General features: G+C 32.5%; 1 protein-coding gene across 2 annotated transcripts in view; it reads right to left on the bottom strand.

Moving 5' to 3' along the window:
* LOC148626403 (neuroligin-4, X-linked-like) overlaps positions 1 to 26,418 on the bottom strand; it is a 75,991-nt gene extending 49,573 nt beyond the window's left edge. Inside the window, exon 1 of one of the 2 annotated variants that reach the window (XM_088570367.1) lies at positions 25,718 to 26,418. In XM_088570367.1, coding sequence (XP_088426493.1) covers positions 25,718 to 26,150 — 433 coding nt within the window. In that variant the 5' untranslated portion in view covers positions 26,151 to 26,418. Of the gene's footprint in view, positions 1 to 8,528; positions 8,738 to 25,717 lie in introns of those variants that run through there. The other variant, XM_088570370.1, reaches the window with a different exon arrangement.
* Positions 26,419 to 26,941: the final 523 nt, after the last annotated feature.

Raw genomic sequence — 26,941 nt, 5'->3', positions numbered from 1 at the left:
TAAAAAAATGTCAACGAATTCAAAACGAAAGCTATGCGTCGTCACAGCCGAACAAATATAGTTCTGTATATCAAAACAAAACCCTAACCTCAAATGTTCAAGTGATTCAAAAATATTTTATCTTAAATTTTATGCTACTTTTTAAAAAAATTATTCCGGCAAATTTAAATATTTTTCTTTCATATTACTAGCATTTATCGTTTTGGACACAACAAATATTTTCCGTAAGCGTTCCAATTAAAACAGGAGTTCCCAAAGTTAGTTTCTACTGCGCTATGAATTATTGTTGACCAGTGGTGATCTTGGAATGATGGTCTTTTTGTATTTTGCAACATAACTGACCGGAAAACCTTTGTGATGACCTTGTATGACCAAGTATCAAATCTCTTCGCCCATTTTTAATGAATTTTTCTTTAAACGTCGCATGTTTGAAAAATCAGATTGTTATTGCACATCTGCATATGGTGTCCTATTTTTTTGCCAAATTTAGTTTCAATCCGTTTGACCGTTTTTGAGAAGATACTCGGGAAAAGTATATGGGAAAGATGATGTTATAAAAGTTAGAACAAAGACAATATGTTCCGAAACCACAATTGGGAAACATAATACTTTGAATTGGAATTCGCTTTGCTTTAAATCGCAGTTCTAAGACTCATTCGTACATCATATTTTCGTCAAGGCAGTGCACTGTTATTTTTTATATAAAATTTATATTTATTTGCTAAGTTGCCTCCAACTATGATGATGATCCACACTTTAAATAATGATGTTGCCCATGTTTTTGAGAACAATGTCTGAATGGATTTAACGTAAACGTGGCTCAAAAAGATTGCACTATATATAGATGTGCACAAACATTTCGAAATTTCATACACGGCCGTCATTTAAAAATGGCCCCGGTTTAAACTTACAAAAAAAAATCGTAGAAAAAAAATACTGATACATGGTTTTAAAAAAATAGGTCATAATATGGGCTCTTGACGGACTTTATTGACAATTCAAAATGGCCGCCATTCCTATATTGCCGAGGGTAAAAAAAATGTTGACTATCTGTTACACTGTGCATAACACTTATATCTAGTAACTATGATGTTTTTTTGATTCGTATTGAAATAATTTAATATTTTAGAGTCTATGCAAAAATTATGTTACCCTTAAAATTTGCAGTATCACATCGCAGTGACAAGTATTGGTCTTTATTTGTATGCAACAAATATACATCCATGTTAATGAACGCTATTGGAAAATTAACAAGTTTCTTCGAAATGCAGATACGAGTTGATTATTTCCTGCAATTAAAATAGTTCTTTGGAACATTATATTAGTTAAGGATTAGGCTAAAATCGATCGAACACAAGAAATACACACGTACAAAAAAGTCTGATTAAGAGAAAATAAAGACCCTAACCAGCCGATAATGACAATGGTAAAGGCGAAAGACTTGACAGTGAATTCTTTTTCAACCATTAATGTTTTTAATTGTGAACATTCTAGCTTAACAAAATTATTTTTCCCAATAAATAATATGAAATATTAGTATCATGAAGGCAAAACGATATAAGAGTTTTGAGTTTTTTTTGCTTGTGTATATTGTTGTCGATGTTTTTTGTTTGTTTGTTTGATTTTTGCTTTTGTATTTTTGTATTTTGGTATTTTGTTGTTTAGCTTCCAGTTCTCTTGACATCGGTGTAATTTGCACCATTCGCAACTTCCTTTGAAATCAATTTCTAAATTGATAAGATGATATATGGTCTTCATAATTGCATTTGTTTGGGTACAGTTACTTTGTTTGCTCTCCCCTAAGATTTGTTAACCATTACAAAGTCTTTGTTCATTGACTTTCTATTTTTTGTTTGTTTATTGCTCTAAGTTATCGTGATAACTTTGATGGTCCTTTAAATAACAACAATTTCAAACCATATTTTTTATAATGAGGAGACGTTTTAATCATCGACTCTTATGGACGTCAATTTTTTATGTACCTTATACAAAATGAAATATTACAAGAAAACATGCTTTGTATCATTTTCCACCACTAAATAAATGCCAAAACCCAGATTTATGTTCAGTTTTCTTCATTTAGTACTATCTTCCTTATGTTGCAATTTCCTGTTAATCAAAAATTCATTACTTCCGCAAACAACTGAAAAAGCAATTGATGATCAACTTGATCGTAAATGAACTACAATCCGGCTGCTAAATACAGACAGCTGTAAAAGAAATATTTTCAAACGCTTTTTCAAGATTTTTATTGTAGCAATCCAAATGAATATATCTACGAAAGTTTTCTTGAAGACGGGTTTATACTTTTTGACAGAAACAAACTGATTTTACAGCCTTCACTACTAATTCATAACGCTGAGCTGATGTCGGTACAATCAATAAAGAAATGAAATGCTAATTGGGCTAAAAACAATCTGTAAAACAAATGGTGGTCTGGGAGACTACAATCTTCCTAATAAAATATCCCACCAACGGCATGAGCCTGATTGAAAGGAACTACCATGACTCCATGACCCTCCACAGGACTAGTCGTTGAGTTTATAATTAATTCATCAAAATCATTTCCCGACCCAGTGACTTTCTGAATCATTAGTTCTGACAATTATGACAGCAAAGCAAATACTACGTATATGCTTTGGTCTTGGTGAACGTTGCAAAGATCGTAGATAAATTGGATGCCACGATCGTAATACTGTAAAGGTTTGTACCTGAAATATATTTTAGAGGGAACAACAAAGTCAACGTTTTATACTCAACAGTTATTTTTTTTCCTAAGCATTAAATAGGCTGTAGTCATCTTGAACTATTTATTTCACATTCAAAACAAAAAAAACTTACCATTGACGTACCAAATATTTAAATAAATTGAGCATTAGGATAGTCTTTTAATTGATATATCACTATATGAGTAGAGTGACAAGAGGTGACAAAAATCTTCCAATTGAATTTTACTAGCCTGTTGTGAATGGTACTGGAAACATTTTCTCATCAAATTTTCTATAAATGAAACGTTTTTTTCAAATTTTCAATCTTTACCATTAACCAACCAAGAACCTCAGCTCTCTGTCAAGGATTTAAAACCTTTTATATTTTGTATGTTAAGTAAAAATAACGACCACCCATTGTTAACTGACATAACACCACTAAATCTAAATGTCTGGTTAAAATGCAAGAAAAAAAAATAAAAGTACTTCAGATAGAAACCTTCTCCAGCCAGACAAGTAAGTCATCTAATTCCATAAACTTGAACTTAATCAAATAAAGCAATCATTTGAGTACGGCATATGTAGTGCATTTTGGGTTTTTGTATGGATTGAACACGCTAATCAGAGACAGAAACCTAATACTGCCTTGTCATATAATTCAGTAGAGAAAAGTAACAGTACTTTATTATTATATAAGGCTACGTAGGTCAATTTGCACTTTCAAATTTGAAAACTATATTAGCTGAATCAGAGTTCACAAGATTTGGAAGGAAGACAAATTAGTTTATGTAATTAGGTACATTTTTTCTGGTTTTCAAATGAATCTACACTTTCTTTATAACAATTAAATCTGCTATTAAGTAGTACTAAACTTCAAACAGTTGCCTGTTGTTTACTTATAAAGTAGCACTCCAGATAAGAACCATACAAAATGTAATGTAATGTATGTAAGCATACAACCTATTCTCGTTATATTTTTTTTATATTTGATATTTTGTTAGAAATGTTATTGTAAACAGAAATTAAATGTGGCTTTTCATATAACCCTCGTTCTTAGAAGATAAAAATTATAGGGAAAGTACTGTACTAATTCAAAATGAGAGAAGATAACTCAGTAAATGACACTGAGATACAATAGAAACTTTTTACAATGTCCTAAGACCAGGCAGATTGTAATGAAAGAGTTATCTTCTTTAATTCCATCTCATTATAAAGATTAGTAAAGCAACTTGATCACAAAAATTAAAATTGGTAGCATTTTTTGGGGGTGTATCACATATTACAGAATGCGTATGATTCTAACAAAGGTTACTTCGTAGATCGTGTTTTCCGTTTATTTAAATATAAAAGATAAATCTTAAATATAGTAAACAAGAGGCCCCAATGAGCCTGAATCGCTCATCTGGTAAATACGTTTGCCTTTCAAGGGCTAAAACTCTTATAAGGAGTTGATCTAAAATTATGACTCAAAGAAGACTTTGGTTCGACTTATTTCATCAATTGAAACCTTTTTTTCTAATATACTTTTCAAGATATTGGCTTAAAACCGCTTAATCATCATATTTCGCCTTTCAAGGGCAATTACTATAACAAAGAGTCGTACGTCATCTTTGATTCCCTGCAGAATTTTGTAGGCCTTGCTTTAGAATAATTTAACTAATTGAGAGTTCCTTTCTACGCATGATAGTTTTCAAGATATTGGCTGTATACTAAAAGAAACTACCATTTTTCGTCTTTCAGGGGCAATGACTCTAACAAGGACTCGTCTTTTGTAGGCTTATAATAAGAATCATTTCTGTATTTGAAAGAATTTGGCTAAATCTTACTGTTTTGGAGATATATGAGAAAAATTCTGACTGACCCTTTTGTTTTTCGATAGAATACGTAGAATACCTTTAGAAAGATTCATACTAAGTTGGGTTAAAATTGGTGAAACAGTTTCAGAGAACATTTTTGAGAGTAATAACGTTAAAAATAGCGACAAAAATTGAAAAAAGGACAATTAACTCCATCAGGCTTAAATACACATAAAATTGACCGTAGATAGAGTCAGTATTTTGGAGATATATAGGAACAACTTCTGTCTGACCCATGTGTTCTACTCTTAGTAACAGCGGCCATGTTTTGCGATGGATAAAAAATCACCACATAAGTTCGATGCAAAATACCCTAAAAACATTTAAACAAAGTTTGTTTCTAATTGGTCAAGACGTTTAAGAGGAGAAGAGTTATCAGGAATTGTTAACGACGACGGAGGACAACGACGACTGATAGCAATAGCTCACATGGCCTTTTGGCAGATGAGCTAAAACTAAATTATTTACATGTTTACAAATTACATTTTTTTTTCAAACTGGTGTTTTTATTCAATTGATCATGTAGCGGATATAATTACATTAATTATTAAATTATGTGTAGAGTACAGGGTCGTTAATTGTACAAATATCAAGATTCAGTTGTTTATAGTACATTTAAACAAGTGGGAAATACCATGTAGCTACGATAAAACAAATGTCTCGAGTAACTAACTGAATAAAGATTATATATGTATTTACCGTAGATGTTCATATATGTATACATGTACTTAGTAAAAGTTAATGATATAATGATTGGGTAGTTTTAAGCCTTTTATTAAACACACCAAGTATTATGTATATACTTATTTATGGGAGATAATTCTTCACATATTTGCTCTAACTCTGCGTATGGAATTTTCATTTCACAGCTCATGTGTTTATAAATGCAAGAACACATTGTCATTAGGTAGCCTTCTTGTAAGGACTAGACGGCACGCACTGAAACTATAAGAACAGGGATACCTTGCACTAAGACTGAAGTCATATAAACCTATATTATTTGTGTTGCACATTTTATTATTATTATTAAACGTGTTTAGTTTATTTACAAATGTCCCAAGAAGACGATCGAACAATTCAGTTACAAAAACCTTCGCTTTTTGACTCGGTGGAGTACAAATATAGGTCTTTACTGAAAAATAATCCGACAATATTCTTTGGCGACTAATTGATTCGGTAATGAGAGGTATACAGGAACATGAAACTTACCATGAAGTTGATGAGGGTGGACGGTGGACCCTCCAATCTAATGGACTATTTCTGACCGAATTATATCAAATTTAATTTTTAATATTTAACAAAATTTGCAGTATTAGAAATTGCAAAATATCTAAACCACTACGGCTTCATTCCTTGTACTGCACATGATAGAATCTCTCGTTGGTGGATTTGGCTTTCTATGTCGATAGTTTCGGTTTTGAAAACTTTTTGTATACAATTAATTTTTGGATTTATAATTTCCTATATATTTGATTTTCATGTTGCCTTTGAAGGAAAACTACTTGAAACACAGCATATCGAAATTTGAAATATATATGATTGATGTTTTTTGTATATATTTACATCCACCATTTTCTCATGGTAAATTCAGATAAATTACGGTAGAAATACACTATACATGACTGATGGAATAAATCAGTATTTAGTGGGAATAGATTTACAGTTGAAACTACTGTATACATGTAATTAGATAAAACTGTAAACAATGATTATTTCTTGGATATATGAGATGTTTGCAAATGTTTACTTTTCCGTGATGTACAAATACTCAAAACCAGTAGTTATAAACCCGTAATTTCTGAGAACAATCGATGAAACTTATAAATGGCTTATATACACTCTTTTTCAATAGATACTTTATAATTATATACAATTTATACTGAAATAATGTTGAAACTGTTGTGAAGCCAAGTTTCGTTTAACCTTTGAAAGCAATAGTATGTATGGAGGTGTAAAAAATAATTACTTCTACGGCAGTCAAAGATATTTCAACCACATCGTTTAACTAGTCATAACTAGCTTGCCCTCCACAACGTATCTTTCTGAAAACAAATTCTCTAAACGGCTGTTGCACTACATAAAAGTACACGACCTATATTGAATCAAATCCCTCGACTTATTATGTTGTCTTTTAAATTGAATAAAGTCTGAAGTAAACCACCTGCTACAGGGAAGTATCGTACTTAATGTTTTACCTTTCATTATATTGTGAGACTAGAATGATGAATGGGCATGTTACTGAATGTAAATATCATGATGGTAAAGCCATTCCTTCTTCATGTTGCAATCAAATTCGTTCAGTTTAGAAGCATTGCAAATACAATATATCTAACGTGATAACGCATGTTTTACAATGTATTAATTGTAGGGATAGAACTCTCTAATGGTGCGAGATGGAAAATGCTTACTGCACATAAAATGTATACATTGAAATCATTGAAAGTAGCATCAGGTATCGAATGGAAAAAATAACGGATATGGTGATAAGCAACAAATGAAGTATTTTGGGTTTTTTTTTTTTAAATTTGCTCGCGCTGTCCCAGAGTTTTGTATTTTCCCGACATTTTAACCCGATCAAGTGAATTGATCTAACATTTCATATACAACTAAATATGTATTTACCGTAGATGTTCATGTATGTATACATGTACTTAGTAAAAGTTAATGATATAATGATTGGGTAGTTTTAAGCCTTTTATTAAACACACCAAGTATTATGTATATACTTATTTATGGGAGATAATTCTTCACATATTTGCTCTAACTCTGCGTATGGAATTTTCATTTCACAGCTCATGTGTTTATAAATGCAAGAACACATTGTCATTAGGTAGACTTCTTGTAAGGACTAGACACGCACTGAAACTATAAGACTAGGGATACCTTGCACTAAGACTGAAGTCATCACGTTCCCTATGCCTAGTTGATAATTTCCATTATGACTAATGAACTAAATTTGTTCTGGATTTTCTTCATCTTTACCTGATATAATCTTGATTGAGCAGCACGACTGGTGACATACAAGAAGCAAGACGGCTCATCCTTGCAGGAAATCTCAGTTCATCACTGTATTTGGTGATGTGTGTGATCAATGTCAGTTTAAGTATTCAGGAACGTGTTTCCATCGATAGATTTCTCAACTTTGATATCCCACTTTTCATCGACACTTTTCTTATACCAAACCATAAATTAGAGAACAAACCCGAACCAAGAGAAACAAAGAAAGATACATAAAAAGTAATCTCACAGCAAGTAAAGAAAAAGGCGTAAAATATTACAATTGTCGCGTAAATAAGTTCAATTGGCGATGAAGACCAAAAATGCGACAGTCAAGGGAGAACATTCAAACAAAGAAGACCAAAAATAACTTTCAGATACCAACCAAAAACCTATTAAACAAGTAAAAACTACAAGGACCTGACAGGATATGTGCAAGGGGAAAACAGGACTCGGAAAAGATATAGGATCTCATGTTCTCTGTCTAGTCTTATCCTTGGAATATATTTATTTGATTATCACAAGAATATTGGTTACCTTGATTACTCATAATCAGATGGTAAAATAATATTGCAGATTGAGAAAAGGTACCAATTTTAATATAAAAACGACAAACAGTTGTCTGGCCCTTAGCTTTTATATCAAGGAGTCATCAACCCAAATTTATCCTATCGTTATGGAAAAACGGTAACTATTATTCATACTTCAAATTAATTACCGTTGCAAAATCCATCACTTCATGTTTAAAAAAATACTTAAAACGCCTTAAATATGCTTTGCAATAATAAACAGATTTATATACTTCCAACATTGGTACTCACTGGATTTTCAGGGGGCTTTTTCAAAGTGTTTTTTAATCAGAATGACATACAAGATATGCCCAGAAAGTAAGTAGTGCAAACGGTAAAACTTTAATGATACCAGATGTTAAACACACCATGAAACCCTAAACATTTGTCATACTCACCAACAAGAGGGACGAATACATTTAAGAAAAGACAGGATTCTTGTTGAGTCAATGTTGACTGCATGATTCGCCATAAATGAGTCTGTGTACCTTTTGAGAATTCATTATTCACAAATATATTATCTTTCCATTTCATTTGAGGACATGACAAAGATTCGTTCCTGTTTTGATTGAACATTTGAATCATTTCAACTTCCGATGGTGGCATAAATCTGAATGAACTTGACGCAAATGGGATTCCATAGTGTCCTCCAACTGCATGAAGTACAGATTCCCTCGGAAAATCTATTATCGCACCTGTTATATTCCATTTAGAAATCTTAACATGACGACTTGCAAATTGGTGAATGAAGATGGGCGCTATACATCCTTTGAATAGCATTGCAAAGATCAACTGAAACAACAACTTGATATGTGTCATATTGTTCTGAAATCTGCCTAATATCCATTTACATATTCATCACAACTGTTTCTCTATTTCCAAACGAATTCGCGTCTGACATTACATTAAGCGCGTAAAACTTCAATGGATAAAAGAAAATTACTTTATAACTCTGGGCTCCAATTCTATTGGAAAATAAGAAAATTTAATTTTCTCGAATGTCATTGCTGTTAACAGAACACAATTAATCGGCATCACATTTGATATACTTCAGAACAAAACATCACTTTAAAACAAATAAAAGTAAAATTGCAGACGTATGGTATCCATTTCCATTTAACTTCCACTGTAAATAAGTGATATAAAGGAAATTTAGATATAAATAAGTCCTAATGAATTAAGAACCATCTATTACTTCCTTAATACACCATGACACCGTGGTCTTGCAAGACAAAAATTGACGCAAACCCAAAATAATTTTGCATCAAAAGTCATAAAGCAGCAGAAATCAACGACAAAGCTTCATTAATGAAATCATACAATGATTTCTGCCTGTAGTTGACGGCAAACACTTGGCATTGCAGTAGTGACCACCAATGATTTCTGCCTGTAGTTGACGGCAAACACTTGTCATTGCAGTAGTGACCACCAATTAATTGTGAGTAATTAGGTGTTCATTTTAGCAATGACCACTTATCAATAAAAAGAGGTCAGTTAATCATGTTCATAGTAATTACACTTCAGAATCAAATGTGATAAATACACACCCAGTCCACGATTGTTACACACTGCCAAAAACACTCAAACTTTTATTCTAAGCAAGGACTCAGGATTGATATGCCAGAGACAATTTGCACGAAATCAATTCATGGAAAATTGGGTTTGTTTTTCTTCTTTGGTCACTGTAATTACCATTCAAATCATAACGTGCTTGGATTCATAATACTTTCTCATAGATGTTACGATTGATTTCCTTTACTAATACATGTAAGTAACGGGTTTGATGAATAAGATATTAACTTATTGTCAGTAGGTCGACATATAATAAACGTTTCATACTAAAAGATATTCAGCCGCTGATTGGTGTGCTTGGAATGGGGAGGAGACTACGAATGGTGATTACGATATTAAAGATCAGACATGGAGACTTGGAGAAAAGGAGATTGCATTTTATAAGGTGGAAGTTGTGTGTTAAGGAATGGTGAATTTGGATTAAAGATGTTGGTAAAAGGGAATTGGAGATTTATAAATGGTGAACTGGGAAAAGGGAGATAGGAAAAATGGAATTGGGAATGACGATAATGAATAGCATCTAGGGAATAGGGAGTTTCTAAATAATAACTGTCCGTTGAGATCTTTCGAAAAGAAAACTTTGATTTGGGAAATTACAAATGACGAATTTGGATAAGATAGAGATTAAGAATGTCAAATTGGGCATTTGAAATTTAGGAATTATGAATTCACATTTATGGATAATAACTGGTTTAGTTGTCCGAAATTTTCAACTAAACCCATCTATTTGATACATTGCTTATTCATCAGCAAAATCAAAATGGTAAATGACAAACCATGTAAAGGTTTTCCGTTGTTACCGTCTTTTAGGTTAATTTTTATTATTGAGTACTGCTTGAGTACTGCTTCAATTCTGGCATTGTCAGTGGTCATGACGATTTTGATAACCTAACAGACTTTCAGATTTTTTTTCTCATTAAAATTGATGAAACTATTATCTACTTAAACTAAACGAAATTTTAGTGGTGTAATTAAAACATTATTATTAATTTGCAAAAAAAAAAAAAAAAAAATACGAAAAATTATCGAACATTTAATTTCCATTTATAACAGATACCCCCATTCTACATTCTCAAAAAGAAAAAATAATCCCGTACCCCATAGAACTCCAGTAGGAATTTTCATCATAATACACTATTAGTTTTTTCAGCTTAAAAGTTTAATTTTGTTTCATTCAAACTTATGTTTAAATAATGGCAAAAATCAGAAATGAATAAATAAATAGATAACGATTTTCCAATGTGAAACCCTTATACCACATGAAACATCCCAATACTAAATATACCACACAATGGGAACTTTACCCCATATTAGTACTTTTTAACGTGAAAAGGTTCTTGGAAACGAATTAAGTGAAAGAATAGATCAGTGGCCAATCCAGAATTAGTAAATAATGAATGCACCATCGTTGCCTGAGAGACGTGCCTTTGGACCAAGGTTATAAACTGCCTCACACTCTGCCTTTAAATTTAAAGTTCGACACCCAGATCTTATTGTGAAATATTCTGTTTCTGACAAAATTGATTGTAGACGATAGATTTTCGTAATATCATTAATAGTCGTCTGTACTGTTTTACTGTATTAGTTAGATGTGCCCGTTGCAAATGAATGCTGTGAGATTGTATTGCAAAATACCCACCCCCCCCCCCCCAAAAAAAAAAAAAAAAAACAGTAACAGAAGCGGCGTTTAACGCGCTATTAAACCGTGTATTTCAATCATTTTCTTCTGAATCCATGTATCAAGGCAGGACCATTGCGGTGGTTTCAAATTTTCCGGATTTTCTTATTGATATTGGCACTTATTATATGACTGTCCTACTTTACTAATTCTTGTGACTACTTTAAAGAGTTTATTAGTTCGTTTATTTTGATATCTCCCTTCATGCAGCATGCCACATAAATATGATGTTTCATATCAGAACATAAAAAATAGCATATTTTCTTGTAGTATATAACAACATGTACAGTATTGTGCACACAATATTCACATTACTTCTTGTAATGATTGGCGAAGACATACGTTTACAAAAAAATCTGAAAACAAACGAAGACAATAAATGAATAAAGAAATATAGGGGAAAAAACTAAGTAATGCATTTTCAAAAATCAATATGAACAAAAACTTTCTCAGTATATTCATAGCAAAAGATATGGAAGCTGAGAGGCAATTTGTTCGAAATCAATTCAGAAAAATTGGATTTGTTTGCTTTCTTTGGTCACAGTAATTACCCCTAGAATCATAATTTGGTTGGCTTCATAATGCTCTTTCTTCTAGAAGGAATTATGATTGATTGATGATCGATCTCTTTGTATAGTAACTACAGACTATCTTCCGTATAGTTGTATAGTTGTAGTCAAACAGCTTTTCGTAATACGTTCCCTTTCATTCCTTAGATACATTTTTAGTTTCTTTCTATGTTTCTCTAACCGGTGCACCTGGTCCATAAAACCATTTTCCAGTGCAGTCCGAGTTGCTCAATTACCTTTGTATCTTTGTACGTGTTATATCATGTTCATTGTTGTGTATGTTTGTCTTCTCTGTTAAATCTTTATCATTGGCTTATAAATTATTTAGATTGCCGCCCGAATCTTGGTCTCATTGATTACAATTTCTAAAAAAGCTCATGTTTAGTAGTTTAGCATATAAAAACACACATAGCATTAAGATGTCCAGCTAAAAAGGTTTCTTCATTGTTGCCGAGAAAATATGTCTACATGTTTATATTATAATATGTAAATAAATATGTAATTTCATATTGGCCCTGTTATAGGTTTGAGAGGTCTGCCAGATTGGTCGAGGGGGTCGTATTGGCCAATATGGCTGTCGAGGCCAATATGATTGACAGAAACCTATAACAGGGCCAATACGAAATTACATATTTATTGACAATTTTATTAATCAACTCAACTAGATGATTTCTAAAACAGTTGTTTTCGTATTTTACCAAGAACGTGCAAGTTTATTTGCATTAATCAGTTTTAAATATCCTTTTTATATAAAAGAGATATGTTTTGTGTTTATGCAGCTTTTAGTCCTGGTGATCAAAGTTCATGAAATCCAATTCAAAACTCAAAATGGCTAGTCAAACGACCGAAAGTTATGATGCCGTATTTGGCCTGGTTTGATCCATATTGGCCCTTTTTTTCATATTGGCCCCGTATAGATGCCCGGTTTGATTCAATTGGTCAGTTTTTGACATATTAGCGTATTTTGGGTATTTGGATAATAATTGTTATTAATGTTTATACATGGTAATATAGTTTAAGTCACATGGAGTTTAGTCATGCCGATAATAAATAATATACATTTGAACAGATAAATACATTTTCAGTATGCACCTAACGTCACGAGACATTGCTTTATCTGTAATTTGTGACATTTTCTGTTAATGTACACAGATCGATAATTGCTTGTCACAGCGTACTAACCCTGATACAAAAAATAACAAGTCAGTTTAAAACCATGCATGCGTAAAAATCGTGACGTCATATTGGAGTTAAATGACGTTGACTCATCCCGACTATTTGATATTTGAAAGTATTATTTTTCAAGGTCAAAAGTTTCATTATTGTATTTTTAGCATACAAAGAAACAATCGAAAATAAAATGTTATCTATAATTTACCGATAAACAGATAACAGAATGTAAGGCAATTAGTTTTTGATATTAGCTTTCTCACGGGAATCGACCTGTGATACATACGATAAACCCACTGTTAAAAACTAATTTACTAAATTTATGTATTTAAACATAAACTCCTCATGACATGTACACGACATCTGTTTCCTACGTTTTGCATGGTAACATTTAACTTGTAACCAAACTGACTTATATAAATTTTTAATGCATTCGGATGTACAGTACAATTTTTCGATTAATGTTACAAATAAATGAAATATATTTTGTTTGTAAGTATTAATAAACGATTCATTGAAGTCATGCAATAATTTGAATAATTTCTACTTGACAAAGACAAAAGACAAACAAAAAAACAAACAAACAAAAAACAAAAAAAAAAACAAACAAACAAAAACCCAGTAAATATCGCTTTAAGACGTTATTACATTGCGGAATGTATTGTTTCAAATGTGACAATAATTATAAAAACGAACAAAAAAAACGATGTCATTTTGTCACAAGAGAACTAACACTCATCATAAAAAATCAACTTTAACCCAGAAATCGTACAGGATACTTATGCTTTTTCAAAACAAGAATGAAAAATACTAACAATGAAATGAAACTCAAACTATTTATCGCGTGAAGAGTAAGCTTTGACTTTGGCTACATCAATATTATTGGGTAGACACAACACAACTTTTTTTGTCAGATTCTTTGAACCAGACAATTGGAGAGAACCACTTGATACTGATTGACATTTATTTACTTGATTCTATGAAACAGTGGTCATTACTGAACAATACCTAAGCATATGATAATCGATATATTGGTTAAGACAACTGTTATGATCACAAAACTTTGCACGCCGCAAAAAGCGAGATAACTCTATTTTACTGCCATCATAAACTCAGTGTAAATTGCTATACCAACGAGACAGATATGTGTAGGCTGTTATTGTAGGGATGCACGTTATCTATGCGATAAAATATGTTGTCTGGTCATCAAATGGCCACTGAGGATAGAATTAATGAAGCTTTATAAAAATTGTCTTATTTCAAGTCAAAAATAATTAACATTAGAGCTATGAAAACATATAAATGAGTCTAGGAAAGATAAAGTAGTAGAAAGTCAAGTTCTATTATCAAATGTATACACTTCTCAATGTTTAAGGCATAAAAGTCTACACATTGTCAATTCCAGTTTCTAAACTGTATGTGGTGGAAATCGTTATTAATACGGTCATCACTATGGAAATGTAATTCTAGAAAAAAAAATTTTCATGGAATTTCAAGACTTAGATACGAAAAAGAATACTGTATGCGAAACGTGTTGATGGTTATTCACCTCTTGTATGCACTTTCGGTTTGCATTGTTACTATAGTATGCGCCAAAATTCAAATACGTAGCATGAAGTATGACAACACTTCTATAATGCTATTTTTGGACTTTTATTTGGGGCAAACGGATATAACAAAACCAAAAATATGTATTATGGCTGTTATCATATTCTAGCTCAACATCAAATATGCTAATTACAAAAACACAAATCATATAAATTCCCAACGATGTTAGAACTGTCAAATTTGCGATTCAAATTTTTGGTCGTTCCCTCCGCGGGACTCGAACTTGTACCGCTGTGACATCTATGGCAACACCGCCTGCACAAAGTCCGGCGCCCTAGACCACTCGGCCAGCTAGGCTATATATCTCGATATGCTGTGTCAAGGAGTAACCTCTCATCAACTGCATTACAAATCAAATATAAATGAAGATCTTAATAAAAAAAATAGTTGTATACAAGAAGTGTTTTAGGTATTTGAATTTGTAGTACTGCAAATTTTGATTCATATGATAGATAAAATCTGTTATAATTCGAGGTCAGACTTGTGAATATCCTCTAAGTCTTCAGTCCACCAGCAGTGACATCAACCCAAGGAGACGCATTACCACATTGTAATAAAATATATATGATCTTAATCCAAATACCAATTGTAAACAAGAATTACTCGATATCCAAGCTGTCGAAATAGGAAGCCAAATCCTTTAAGAGAGGTTCTACCACGTCAAATATATGGAATGATTCATCAGAGTTTTAGGTATTTTGAAATTTGAAAAACTGCAAATATTGATAAATATGATAAATAAGGTTTATATATATATAGCAATGTGTTCTGAATTAATTGATAAGTATGAATTTAAAATATGTATTGCTATGCAGAGGATTAATTCCGCATTAAAAAGAGTTATCAAGGGAACCAAGATTCGTGCAGAAATCTGAAGAATGTAGTCCAAGGACAAAGACGCGACATGGAAAACAGACAACACAACAAAGAACATAAAATAACTTAAATAAAAAATACAAAGTAACAAAAATAAATGGGCAACTCGGACTCCACTAAAAACTAGGAACATGGACGAGATGTACCGGTACGGTAAGTGTCCTCTTCTTTTCTGGAAAAACCCGGAGAGTTGCTCATAAAAAATCAAGTCCATGGTAGATGAAAAACGAAAAGAAACTATGACACGTTGAACAAATATGTTTTCATGGTGCAGATGGATACATTTAAAAAAAGTGTCTTATTACTTTTCTTTTTGAGTCTTGTGGATCTACGTAAACTAATAAACATCTTTTCAACAACCAACAAAACCCAGAGCGTGTTTTCTTTTAATTAATATGAAATCATATCAAAACATAAGAGAATGTTCGGAATAAATCAAAATAGTATTAATACAGTTGTATTATTTTTCTATTTGTTTTCTTGTAAGAAATATGTTTGTCAATAAAGTGACAAAATATGTAGTATCCGAAAATCAGAGATTTATCGACCAGAAATGTGGCATGTTGACCCTATTCCAACAAACCAAAATTCATCAAATCATAACGAATAACGAATTTATTAAGCCCGATTTATACAATCGATCATATCGCAATGTAAAATTAATAGTAACGTAATAGGTTAGTACCATGGTTTAACCAAAAATCAATATACATGTTTTTTTTATCAGTTACAATATCTTAGGCCTTGAAGAACTTCATCGGCTAAATTATCATGAACTTGCATTCAAAGCTGGTGAATATAAATTAAAACGGAAGAGTTTGGTTGCCTTCGAAAACGTATGTCTCACCCTGTTCAAAAGTTCAAAGGGATACAACTCCGACAAAATCAGCGGATCATATTTTCCTGTTTTATGAAATTCGGTAGAGGAAGACATATTTGTTTTGTATAATACTAAGTACAAAACAATCTCTTAGCAGAAAAACAAATTAAACTATTTAATGCTTCTATACCTCTACAATACTGAGTATAAACAAAACCTTCACTTTCTACAAACAATTGCAGTACATCGGAATGAAGTTCATGGATACTAAATGTAAATTGCACATGTACAAGTGAAGTGACACCTGTTAAATCAGAGGTGCTTTCTTTTAAAGGCTTTGCTTCATTTTTTCCACCGGTTCATTATCCATTATTATTTCATACACAAATTTCGACTCTGAAAACGTACCATTCAAACTGGGAGTAGAATTACCTGCTTAGTAGCAGTTAATGAAGTACAAACGAGGTTGCAATTTTTAGATTAGCTAATTGTATCTTCACATCGTATACTGTAATTTCTTTAATCATGTCCAATATCAAACCAAAACAAATAGCTTTATTGTCATTAAAAATAAAAAAAGTCTTTTTTTTTAGAAAAAACAAACAAAACGGAGGAAGAATTGTGTGTAGGAACAAAAGAATTAAACATGTCATGACAATACTTATATCTTTAGTTCTAATAACCGTTTCAAACAGAAGCTGTAACTCGAATACTTCTTAAAGAAGCATGATTTGATAAATATACTAACTTTTGTTTATTCGAACTTTCCAGGAAAAGTAATTTCAAGCCCAATAGTTTTAACTTAGCCTTTATGGTGATATGAGTCGGAGACATGTGAACTGAATAATAACGTCTTCTTAAGAGCCAATTTTTCAACATTTCATATCATAAATGGGGCTGGAATCTTCTATATTCTTAATTTGAATTCTGTCTAAGGCCGATACATTGACCTAATCTAAATGTATGTTGATTAAATGAGGATAAACATGTCCATTTCTTTCGCGTATATAGACAATTTTATAGAAATAAAAAGTATCCAACAAAATACGTCTAAGATTATTGGCATAAACATATATTTAGTATTACTTATCACCATATTTAAATAATATGTTTTGCAACCCATTGTTCTATAAATAGAATCGCCAGGACGTGGTCATATAAGAATGTACTTATAAAAATAAGAGCAATATCCGCTGATTGGTAAAACAAATCAATGCATTTCATTGAATATGTTCCTACTACTAGAAGAATCATAATAGTATTACGATTCTTGAACATATAAGTAAATCGTATAAAGCATAATAGTAATTTGGAAATATAAAAATAAAATACGTGCTTTGAACCCATGAATCTACCTTGCATATTTCTATGGTGAATGCCTATCCATAGAACAATGGTAAAGGTGATTCAAGTTGTGAAACTCACCAGACAAACAATGCTATTTCGATCAACATACACCATATAGTCATGTCTAAATACAGACCTGTATTTTGGAAAAAAAACATACATTCACCTCTCATTCAAATCAAGAACGATAACCTTTAGCAAATTACATGTACAGTTGAAGTAATATTCATCTCCACAGTTTAACATTTGCAACCATATAAAAACAAAAATTGTTGAGTGGTCTGTACTGCTTTCTGAATTAGAAATAAAAGTGATTTCCGTGGGATTTTTGACATGCATGAATCACCTCCTGTCCGACATAAAAACTGATACTTAAACAGATTCAGTTTTGTAGACGGTAGTTGAAATGTAATAGCCCCGTGTATTATTGCATGAACAAATACATCAAGAGAAATACAAGGTAAACACTGCAATGCAAAATAATAATAAAAAAATGAATAAAAAGACTTTACTTTAAAATATATCCAAGCTTTTAAATATATATTGTCTTAAGTCACGACGATCCATAATCATATGTCCCATCAATGTTTCCGTCTTTACTTAAATTCTAATTGTTTGTTTAATGCAGTTTTATTTATTTGTATCCCTTTGATCGTTACGAGTTAATTATCTGTTGTATTGTCTAGGTTCCATGATGCTGTCTCATCGCTTGATCTCTTCATTGCTTTCATTATTTCGATTTCCCTGGAGTGTATGTTTTACAAAAACAGGAACAAAGCAATCTTTATATATTGTTCCGTCTGATGTTAATCCAGATACAACTCTCCTTCCTTTCTTAATTGTATTTTCCTTGAATACCCTACATGTAAACAGTCACTCACTAAAATTTATTAAAAATGCTTGAAGAAAAAGATTAGCATAGTTGCAAGGTCGTATTACGCCATGAATGACATGTTGTTTTGTGTATAGCAGTGGTAACTAAAGCATATAGCAAAGTAAAATAATCAACCACTGGTTACAAGGACCACTTAAATATCTATAAAATGACAAAGAAATAAGCGTGAAAATATCAACACTCCATTTGATGATGGCCACACCTTTGTGGCCGTCTACCTGCGTTGTAGTAGGTAGTGAGATTTAAATAGCCAGTTAATTGAATTGGCTAAAGGATTAATTCTTTAGCCGAATCGGTTTGTCGCTGGCTTGTCACCGAGCGCTGTAGGGTTCAATCCTCGGTGGTGGAGTATAATTTTGTGAGTCAAATCATGCTCTCCCGTTACACCTTTTAACCAAAATAGTAAAATAGCAAATGTTTCATCATATTCAGTTGTTGTCAAGCGTAAAAACTTTACAATGTCTATTATTTTCTTTAATTTACTTATATACGTTTATATATGTTTAACGAAGTCAGTCTTAAGTTATCATGTCAGCTTTTACAGTCAAATGATTTTTTTTATTTTTTATTTTGTTCTTTTTCTTGTTGCTGTAATTTTTAGTTACATATATATTTTCTAAAAACACCTGAAAGAGACAGAACGTCCCATAAAATACCGTTTGAAACATAAAAATTATTTTCGAACAATTAGATTTTCAAGACAATAGTATTACAGCATGTTTATCTACGATAAGCTTCACGTCAATCTGATTTGTGGAGAGCTGCTGCACTTAAGCCAGGGCTAATTGCCATTATAAGGAATTTTTAATCTTATAATGATTAGCCGTATCATGACAAAGCCCAGTAAAAGGGACTGACTTTATTAGATGGATTTTATCTATGGTCTTTGCTTCCTATTTTGATGACGTTTCTCTAGGGAAAAATAATCAGCATAACGATCATTACTAATACATGTTTATACATTTTAACCAAACTAAACTGCTACGTAAGTGAACGAAGTATCCCGTGTGTACAAAAAGTAATAAATCTATCATGGCATTTTTGCTTAATACAAAGAGATATAAAACTTCCGTGACCTTGTTCGAGTTCAATATATCATCCAAAAACAAGTTCCTTAATAACAGGCCCGAGTCTATTATTTCAGCGTTAATGATTCTGAAGACATGCGTGCTTTTTAAAGTAATCTAATTCTAAACTCTGTCCCGTAATTTTATTGTAGGTTTACGTTTTTACGTTCATATCTTTTTTGTACTTCTGTTGTATGAGGGGGTAATCGATCAAGATGATTAGCTATATGATGGGAATGTTGGGGTTTCAAGAAAAACATAATGCTAGTGTTTACTAAGGCATAATGTGGTGAGGTAGTGTCTTATTTTTTTTTTATAAAGGTTGTAATATTTCATATCAAATTGCAGCAAAATCGTCTGTAACTTTTTGTTTATCAGTTGCAGATAAATCTCAAAGGAACGAGATCTTTCTTTACAAAGATATTGTTTTTATTTTTCACGAATGATATGAAATGCTAAATGCTGTTGATTGACGAAAAAGTTATGATCTCCTACGAAATACTTTAAAACGACCTATGACCTGCAATCTTATGTATAAAATGTTTTTTGTCAACCTTTTAACTCTAAGTTATCATTACGCTGTTTCCTCACAAAACATACATGGTAAAATCCTATCTTCAAGTTGTCGGTAGAAACACTGCTCATATCGTAAGAGCAGGTCCCAAACTTATCTTAGAATACTTTTAAATTTTATTGAAAATATATGCATGAATTGTGATCAACAATATTCTTGACCAATGTGTAAGGTTTATTAACAATGCTTAATCAGTATACCAAAGGGAACCTATTGTATCCTCGCCGACCAATTACATATACTTAATTATGCATGTATGGTGACCAACACTATATTACTTTTTCACACCAGTTCATTGGCTGCATTTTAGTTTCTTGACTGTCGTGTTTCCTTTATTTTAATATTAAAATCAGTGTACATATTTCACATGTTAGGACGCTTATCCTACCGGTGCACCTGATCCATGCTCCTAGTGTTTAGTAGGGTGCAAGTTGGTCATTAACGTTTGTAACTTTGTATGTATTATTACGGTTATTTTATGGTCTTTTTTCGTATGTGTCTGTTTTTCATGTCTGGAAGTTGTTCTTGGATAACATTCTTTTGATTTCCGTTAGAATCTTGGTTCCCTTAATTACTCTTTCAATCATTTTTGTATCACTACCAACAAATTATCTACTTGTCTTTAATGAACTAATCTTTTTGGTATCATTGACCAAAACGGTGTGAACACTTTTAGCTTTTTTTAATTTATTTTAGTCGGTCACTGAAAAAAAAAGTTAATTTCTTTTTTTCAATATCATTAACTTTTAAACAAGACGTGTCTTCTAATCTAATAAAGAGAGGATCATGACGATTCATCCTCCTCTCTTGTCAGATTAGAATGTTAAAATCGAGAAATAGATCGTATAATGTGAAAGTCTGACACTTAGACCAATCAATCACATCAATTCATTATGGGTGATTAGATCTGGTGTGGTTATGCTAAAAAAAAAAGATTTAACAAAATAGCCTTCCGTAGATACGAAATATAACGATGGGTTGATTAACATTTTAACGGCCATTTTTGCGTGGCTTGTCTTCGGAAATATGATCAAAGTATTATAAAAACAAAACCATGCTTATGAACATATCATCCGATCCAAGAATACATATCAACAATTGACGTATGCAAAATAAATGGGCAATCGGCGCAATATATGTCTATACGGGACTGGTCATTTTAACAGAGAACAAAATCGCAATTACTTGACTAAGGGAACAGAGACATGCGTATGTATTTTCGATGCTTTTGATTCTTCCATCCACTTATCCAGTGGAGTGAGACAGGAGAACCTATTGACGAATGTGCCTTTAAAACTTACAACTAACTTATGGCAATTTGCATTAAACTGGTACCACTTTGAGTACGACTATAGAAAGGCTAGCGTGCTGGGTTAAATGTAGAGTAATCAAGGGAACCATGATTCGAATGGTAATGAAAAGGACATATTCTTAGGATAACGACTAAACAAGGAAGTAGGTACTCACAATAAATAAACCAAAATAACCAAATCAAAGACAGTGTGGTTCCTATATTTGGTTGATTTATTCAACTGGTCATAGTTTTCCTTTCCTTGTTTGTCTACCCCGGACTTGGCTTTTTATGAGCAACTCGGCGGGTGTTTCTAGAAAAGCAGAGGACATTTACCCTACCGGTGCATCTGGTCCATGCTCCCAGTTTTTAGTGGAGTCCGAGTTTCTCATTTACTTTTGTTACTTTGTATATATGATTTTAGTTACTTTATGTTCTTTGTTGTGTGTGTCTGTTTTCCGTGTCTGGTCTTTGTTCCTGGATTACATTCTTTTGATTACCGCTATAACCTTGGTTCCCTTGATTACTCTTTCGTACCACCGAAGGTTCAGGTGAATATTTGTATGGACACAGTCTGCTGTCAATGTAAGCTTGAAAGTCTTTGACCAACAGATCCCAAAGTTGGGCTGTTAAGTGGTAATAAAGTAGGCTACATTTGAATAACGGAGAACATATTTCTACATAAATAGCTGTTTAAATCACTTCGAGGCAAATTACCATTATTCGTTTAGTTACCTAATCCAGCGAAGAATGACATCTTGTAGCCTATTGCTTCCTACTCATCTGAACAATAGAAACATCTACAAGGAAGAGTCCGCTTATCTTGACGTTTTTATACAACGAAGTGACCGGATACACTGACATATTTATGTTGTTGTTTCGATGTCTGTATAGGCAAATATTAATACCAGACATTAACTCTGGGGATAAGTACAGACTTTACCACATGAATAGACGTAAACAGTGTATTCCATTTCATAAGTCATTATTAATTCAATTTAGTGTTATACTTAGATATGTTCAGTCTGCATATAACGATTATTAATGGCATATTATCATCTACTATCACAAAGATTGCCCCATTATGAACAAGAAAAATCATGCTTTATGGCTATTATGTAATGTACAGTATGTGTAATGGGTGATGAATATCGTACAGTTAAATATTTAAGTACCAGTCCATATAAAATTCTGACACTGCCAATAGTAAAGTGATTCATGGTGTAGCAATCCTACAAACAAACAATGCTTTTACAGTATACACATGCTACTTTTTTACATAACGATAATCATTTCTGTATTCATATCTGCATTACGGAGAAAATCATACATTTATCTCCGAAAACAATATTTAAAAAATCAGACAAATGAAAACGACAACTCTGGCAAAGAGCCAATTTCGTGCACTATCTATTTTTCATGTATTATAATTTTTATCTCAAAAGCGTTTAGACCAAATAAAAAACTAAGGCTGATTATGTGAAATGTTTCTGAGCAAAACATATAACTAATTTCGGTGGGTTTTCACATCCTTGAATCACCTCCTGTCTGATTTTTATAAGGACTGCCATTTAAGTATCAGTCCTTTTAGATAACAGACATGGGGTGATATATGCATGTGAAAAAACCAAAAAAGACATTTTTTTTTAATTTCTCATTCATATTTCGAAACAGTTACAGACCAAATGACCAGTTTTAGATTGTTATTCGGTTTTGAATGTTTGAGATACAAATAAAACAGAATGTACATAAAATTTCCATTTTGAAGGAGTTATTGTTCTTAATTTAATTATTTTAAGACAGAGATAAATGTTTTCCCCAAAACACAAATCTCTTTGCTGAAAGGACTAGAGTAACGTAAAAACGTGGCCTGTGTAAATTGAAAACGCATCATTAGTTTGGTGGATTCTTTTTGTACCTTGAAATACCTCTACCGTTGGTGGTGTCGGAATTTTATATGGATTTGTACTTTAATTAATTGTATGCATGAAAATTAGGTTTACTTGGTTTACGGAGGTGTTAAATTTTGAAATGCTTTGACATTTCTAGCCCCGCGCGGGTCCGGGTATCAAAAGAATAGGCGGGCAGCAGCACGAAGCTTGTCGTAAAATCGTAAAAGACGACTAAACAGTGCTCAAAACACTGGCCGGGAGCTAGGACGCTCCTCCCATGTGCTCCAGGTGGTATCCCTGGCAAGTTACATGCTGGGGTCGTCAGGCCATAATACGGAAAACCTGAACGCAAACCGCAGTGGTGCAACGTGTTGGGAAATATGCCACGTTTCTCGCAAGTTAAAGAACCCTATTGTGGTATTCTATTGATGTAGGAACCTTTACGCTCCGCCACAGGAGGCTAAATTGTCTGACCCTACCTACCTCTCCCTATTTCCAGTGGCAATCAAATTTGTTGACCCAGTTGTCCTTGTGTCAAATCCCATTTTTCATTTCATTATCATTTCATTTTCATTTTTTCATCCATTTCATGCTCATCGCCTGGATATAGCTGAAATATTGCTGCTTGGGCATTAAACACCAACAATCAATCAATCAATCACTGACATTCCTACTTGAGATATGGCCATAGGTCAGAAGTCATTGTGTCCTCTAAACGTACACAAAGATTATGTAATAATGCCTATCATGACGTTGTGACTTACTGTCAATTAATAATTTACTTTTAAATTTAACATGGTTTTTAGCATGATAAAATTTTATCATCTTATGGAAACAAAATAACAGTTAAATTATAAGTAAAAATAAACTGCACCGTAGGTTATTCAAGTAATTGATGTTATTTCTTTATAATTTATTTTGAGAAGTAACACGGTTTCTGATAGGATGAAAATTTCGTCTATCATCTCATAAACCAAATTTTGTAATGATTATGACGTCATTAAACTTTTTAATGATTTACTCGTTGAATTTTGGTACGTAAATTAAATCAAAAAGAACAACTGTTATATTTTTTCGGTCTATTTAAAGTAACCTCAATGCTCGTGGTGCACACTTTAAAATAATCTGCTATGTTCTTTAATGTGCACCGTGTGTTGAGGTTATTTCTTCATAGGCCGAAAAATAAACCAGTCATTCCTTAAATATACAGCAAAAATTTAAACTGGTTTTCCATAAATATGGAATAAATCAATTGATATCTTAGTTCATGAATGTAGAAAAAGCCGTACCATTTGTGTTTTACTTAAGATCTTTGTCAACATCTAACGTGTATACCAAAAAGGGGGCAGCGTATGAAATGGTTGTTGCATCTTTAAGACATTTCTTTTCAAGTCAATGGTTGGAATTGAAAGGAATAACGAGCATATTTTGATATACAGTGAAACCTCTATAAACCATACTAAATAAACTAGAAACCTGTCAAAACTAGACTCCTTCTCACCACCCTGCATAACAATTCCAAGGCATTTTGAACTTTTTTGAACCGAACTCTTGTCTTCAAGGAACAAAGAATTCAGTCCGACAGGGACTCAGTTTAAACAGGCGTCACTGTAAATACAAGACTTTACCTACAGATCATCACAAAGAATTTTAACATTTACATACAGTGAAACCTGTCTGTCCTAACCGAACCCGTTTTTGACTTAAAACTTTGTTGAAGAAACGTGTTCGGTTTCCAAAAGTTCAAATTGAATTTTTGATTGATAACAATGGACTTTACAAGAGTCTGGTTTAGACAAGTTTTCGGATTATTCCGGCTTTGGTTTAGACTGGTTTCATTTTATTTTCTACGTACACTTTTAAACGAATGTTACTTATATAACTCGTAACAAGTTAAGTATATACTTATAATATTTCAAGTTGTGTATCGAGGTCACACTTACCACTAACTAATATGATATTCAGGAGTACTAACACCCACGGCGCACCTATTGGCCTGAAATTCCATACAGATGAATAAAAATTGGTTGAAAATGGGGGGGGGGTAGTTAGATATAAATATGAACAGGAATAATGGCCTCATTTTAACGGATTCAATCTACTTTTTCATAAGACTTTTGTAAGTCAAAATATTAAAACAAAAACAAACAAACAAACAAACAAACAAACAAAAAACAAACAACTAAAAAAAACCAAAAAAAAAAAAACAGACTAGATCTATTCTTTACCTTTATCAAAAGCGTACACGTTCAGACTCAAGCAATCCTCTGTTTGAATACTTCTGGTCATCGCTGCTTTTAGATATTCCTCCATCGTAACGTAAACACTGGCACTCCGAATCACATTCTTCTGAACTGGCTGTGGGCAAACACCTTTAAAAGCAGTACTGTCCAGAAAGTCTGCCTTTTTGTTAGGGATAACATTTGAAGCAGGAAGAAATCTAAATAGGAAATTTCTTTTCAGAGATCCGTAATCGACTCCTAGGTATGTATCAACATTTCTAAGGTGGGTGTCTGACGGAAATCTAATTGTCACACCTCGAATATATCCATTTCTGATTTTAATCCTTCTGTATCTCAATCTACTAGTCCTAATAGCGGATTGAGAGTTAGTTATCAGGTCAATCAAAGTAATTGCCAGAGCAAATCCTCGAAATTTCATTATCGTTTAGATGCAGAAAAAAGACCTCAGAGTAAAATGATCTCAGCCAAACAGATAAAGATCTCCCGCCAAAAAGCACGCTTAATAAAACTCGCGGTGCATGGAGTGAACCTAACACTATCCAACTAGTTCAAGAAACTTATATCAGCTGAAGTTAACATTCTAATGACCGTGTCCTAATGTATATTCCGACATTTTCCGAATGCTAGTAAAACCCGAACCACATGCCCTGCATTTCAATGATTTTTATAGGATTATCAGATTAGAGAGCTCTGAACTACGCTTAAGAAACTGCGTCTATATATCACCAGAAGTCTTCACATTGATTTGATTTGCGCTGAGTCGCTTCACAATAAAATCAAAGGCTAATTTTCATTTAGGAGAGCTTGCCATTTATTTTGACTAGATATGCATAAGCTTGGGCAGTTCAATATAACAGCCTTCGTAAAATTGTTTATACTTATGTTGTATATGTATACATAATTTGAACATTGGTTTCCCAAGTGAAAAATTAGCATAATATTCATTAGTGTAATATGCTTTTCATTTACTGTACCGAACCAAAATGCTCTATTTAGTTGAGCGTTGCTCCCTAATGTATCTTTACAAATAAAACGACTGGATGATGGATTGGGGCGAATTAAACGAAAACAGACGCCAAATGTTACATGCGGTAAAATTTGTTACAAAAACGGAGACATAAAAAGAAAGTTCAACATAATTAAATACAGAAAAAAATTGATTAAACATTGAAGTACATCAAATGCGTAAGAAATAATTTAGTCAGACCA

Source organism: Perna viridis, chromosome 2 (genome assembly GCF_037379345.1).
Source record: "Perna viridis isolate PV_CMFRI_1.1 ecotype Kerala chromosome 2, ASM3737934v1, whole genome shotgun sequence".
NCBI classification, from domain to species: Eukaryota; Metazoa; Mollusca; class Bivalvia; order Mytilida; family Mytilidae; genus Perna; species Perna viridis.
Note: the sequence above shows the minus strand (reverse complement) of the source record. Positions and strands in the feature narration are given on the sequence as shown.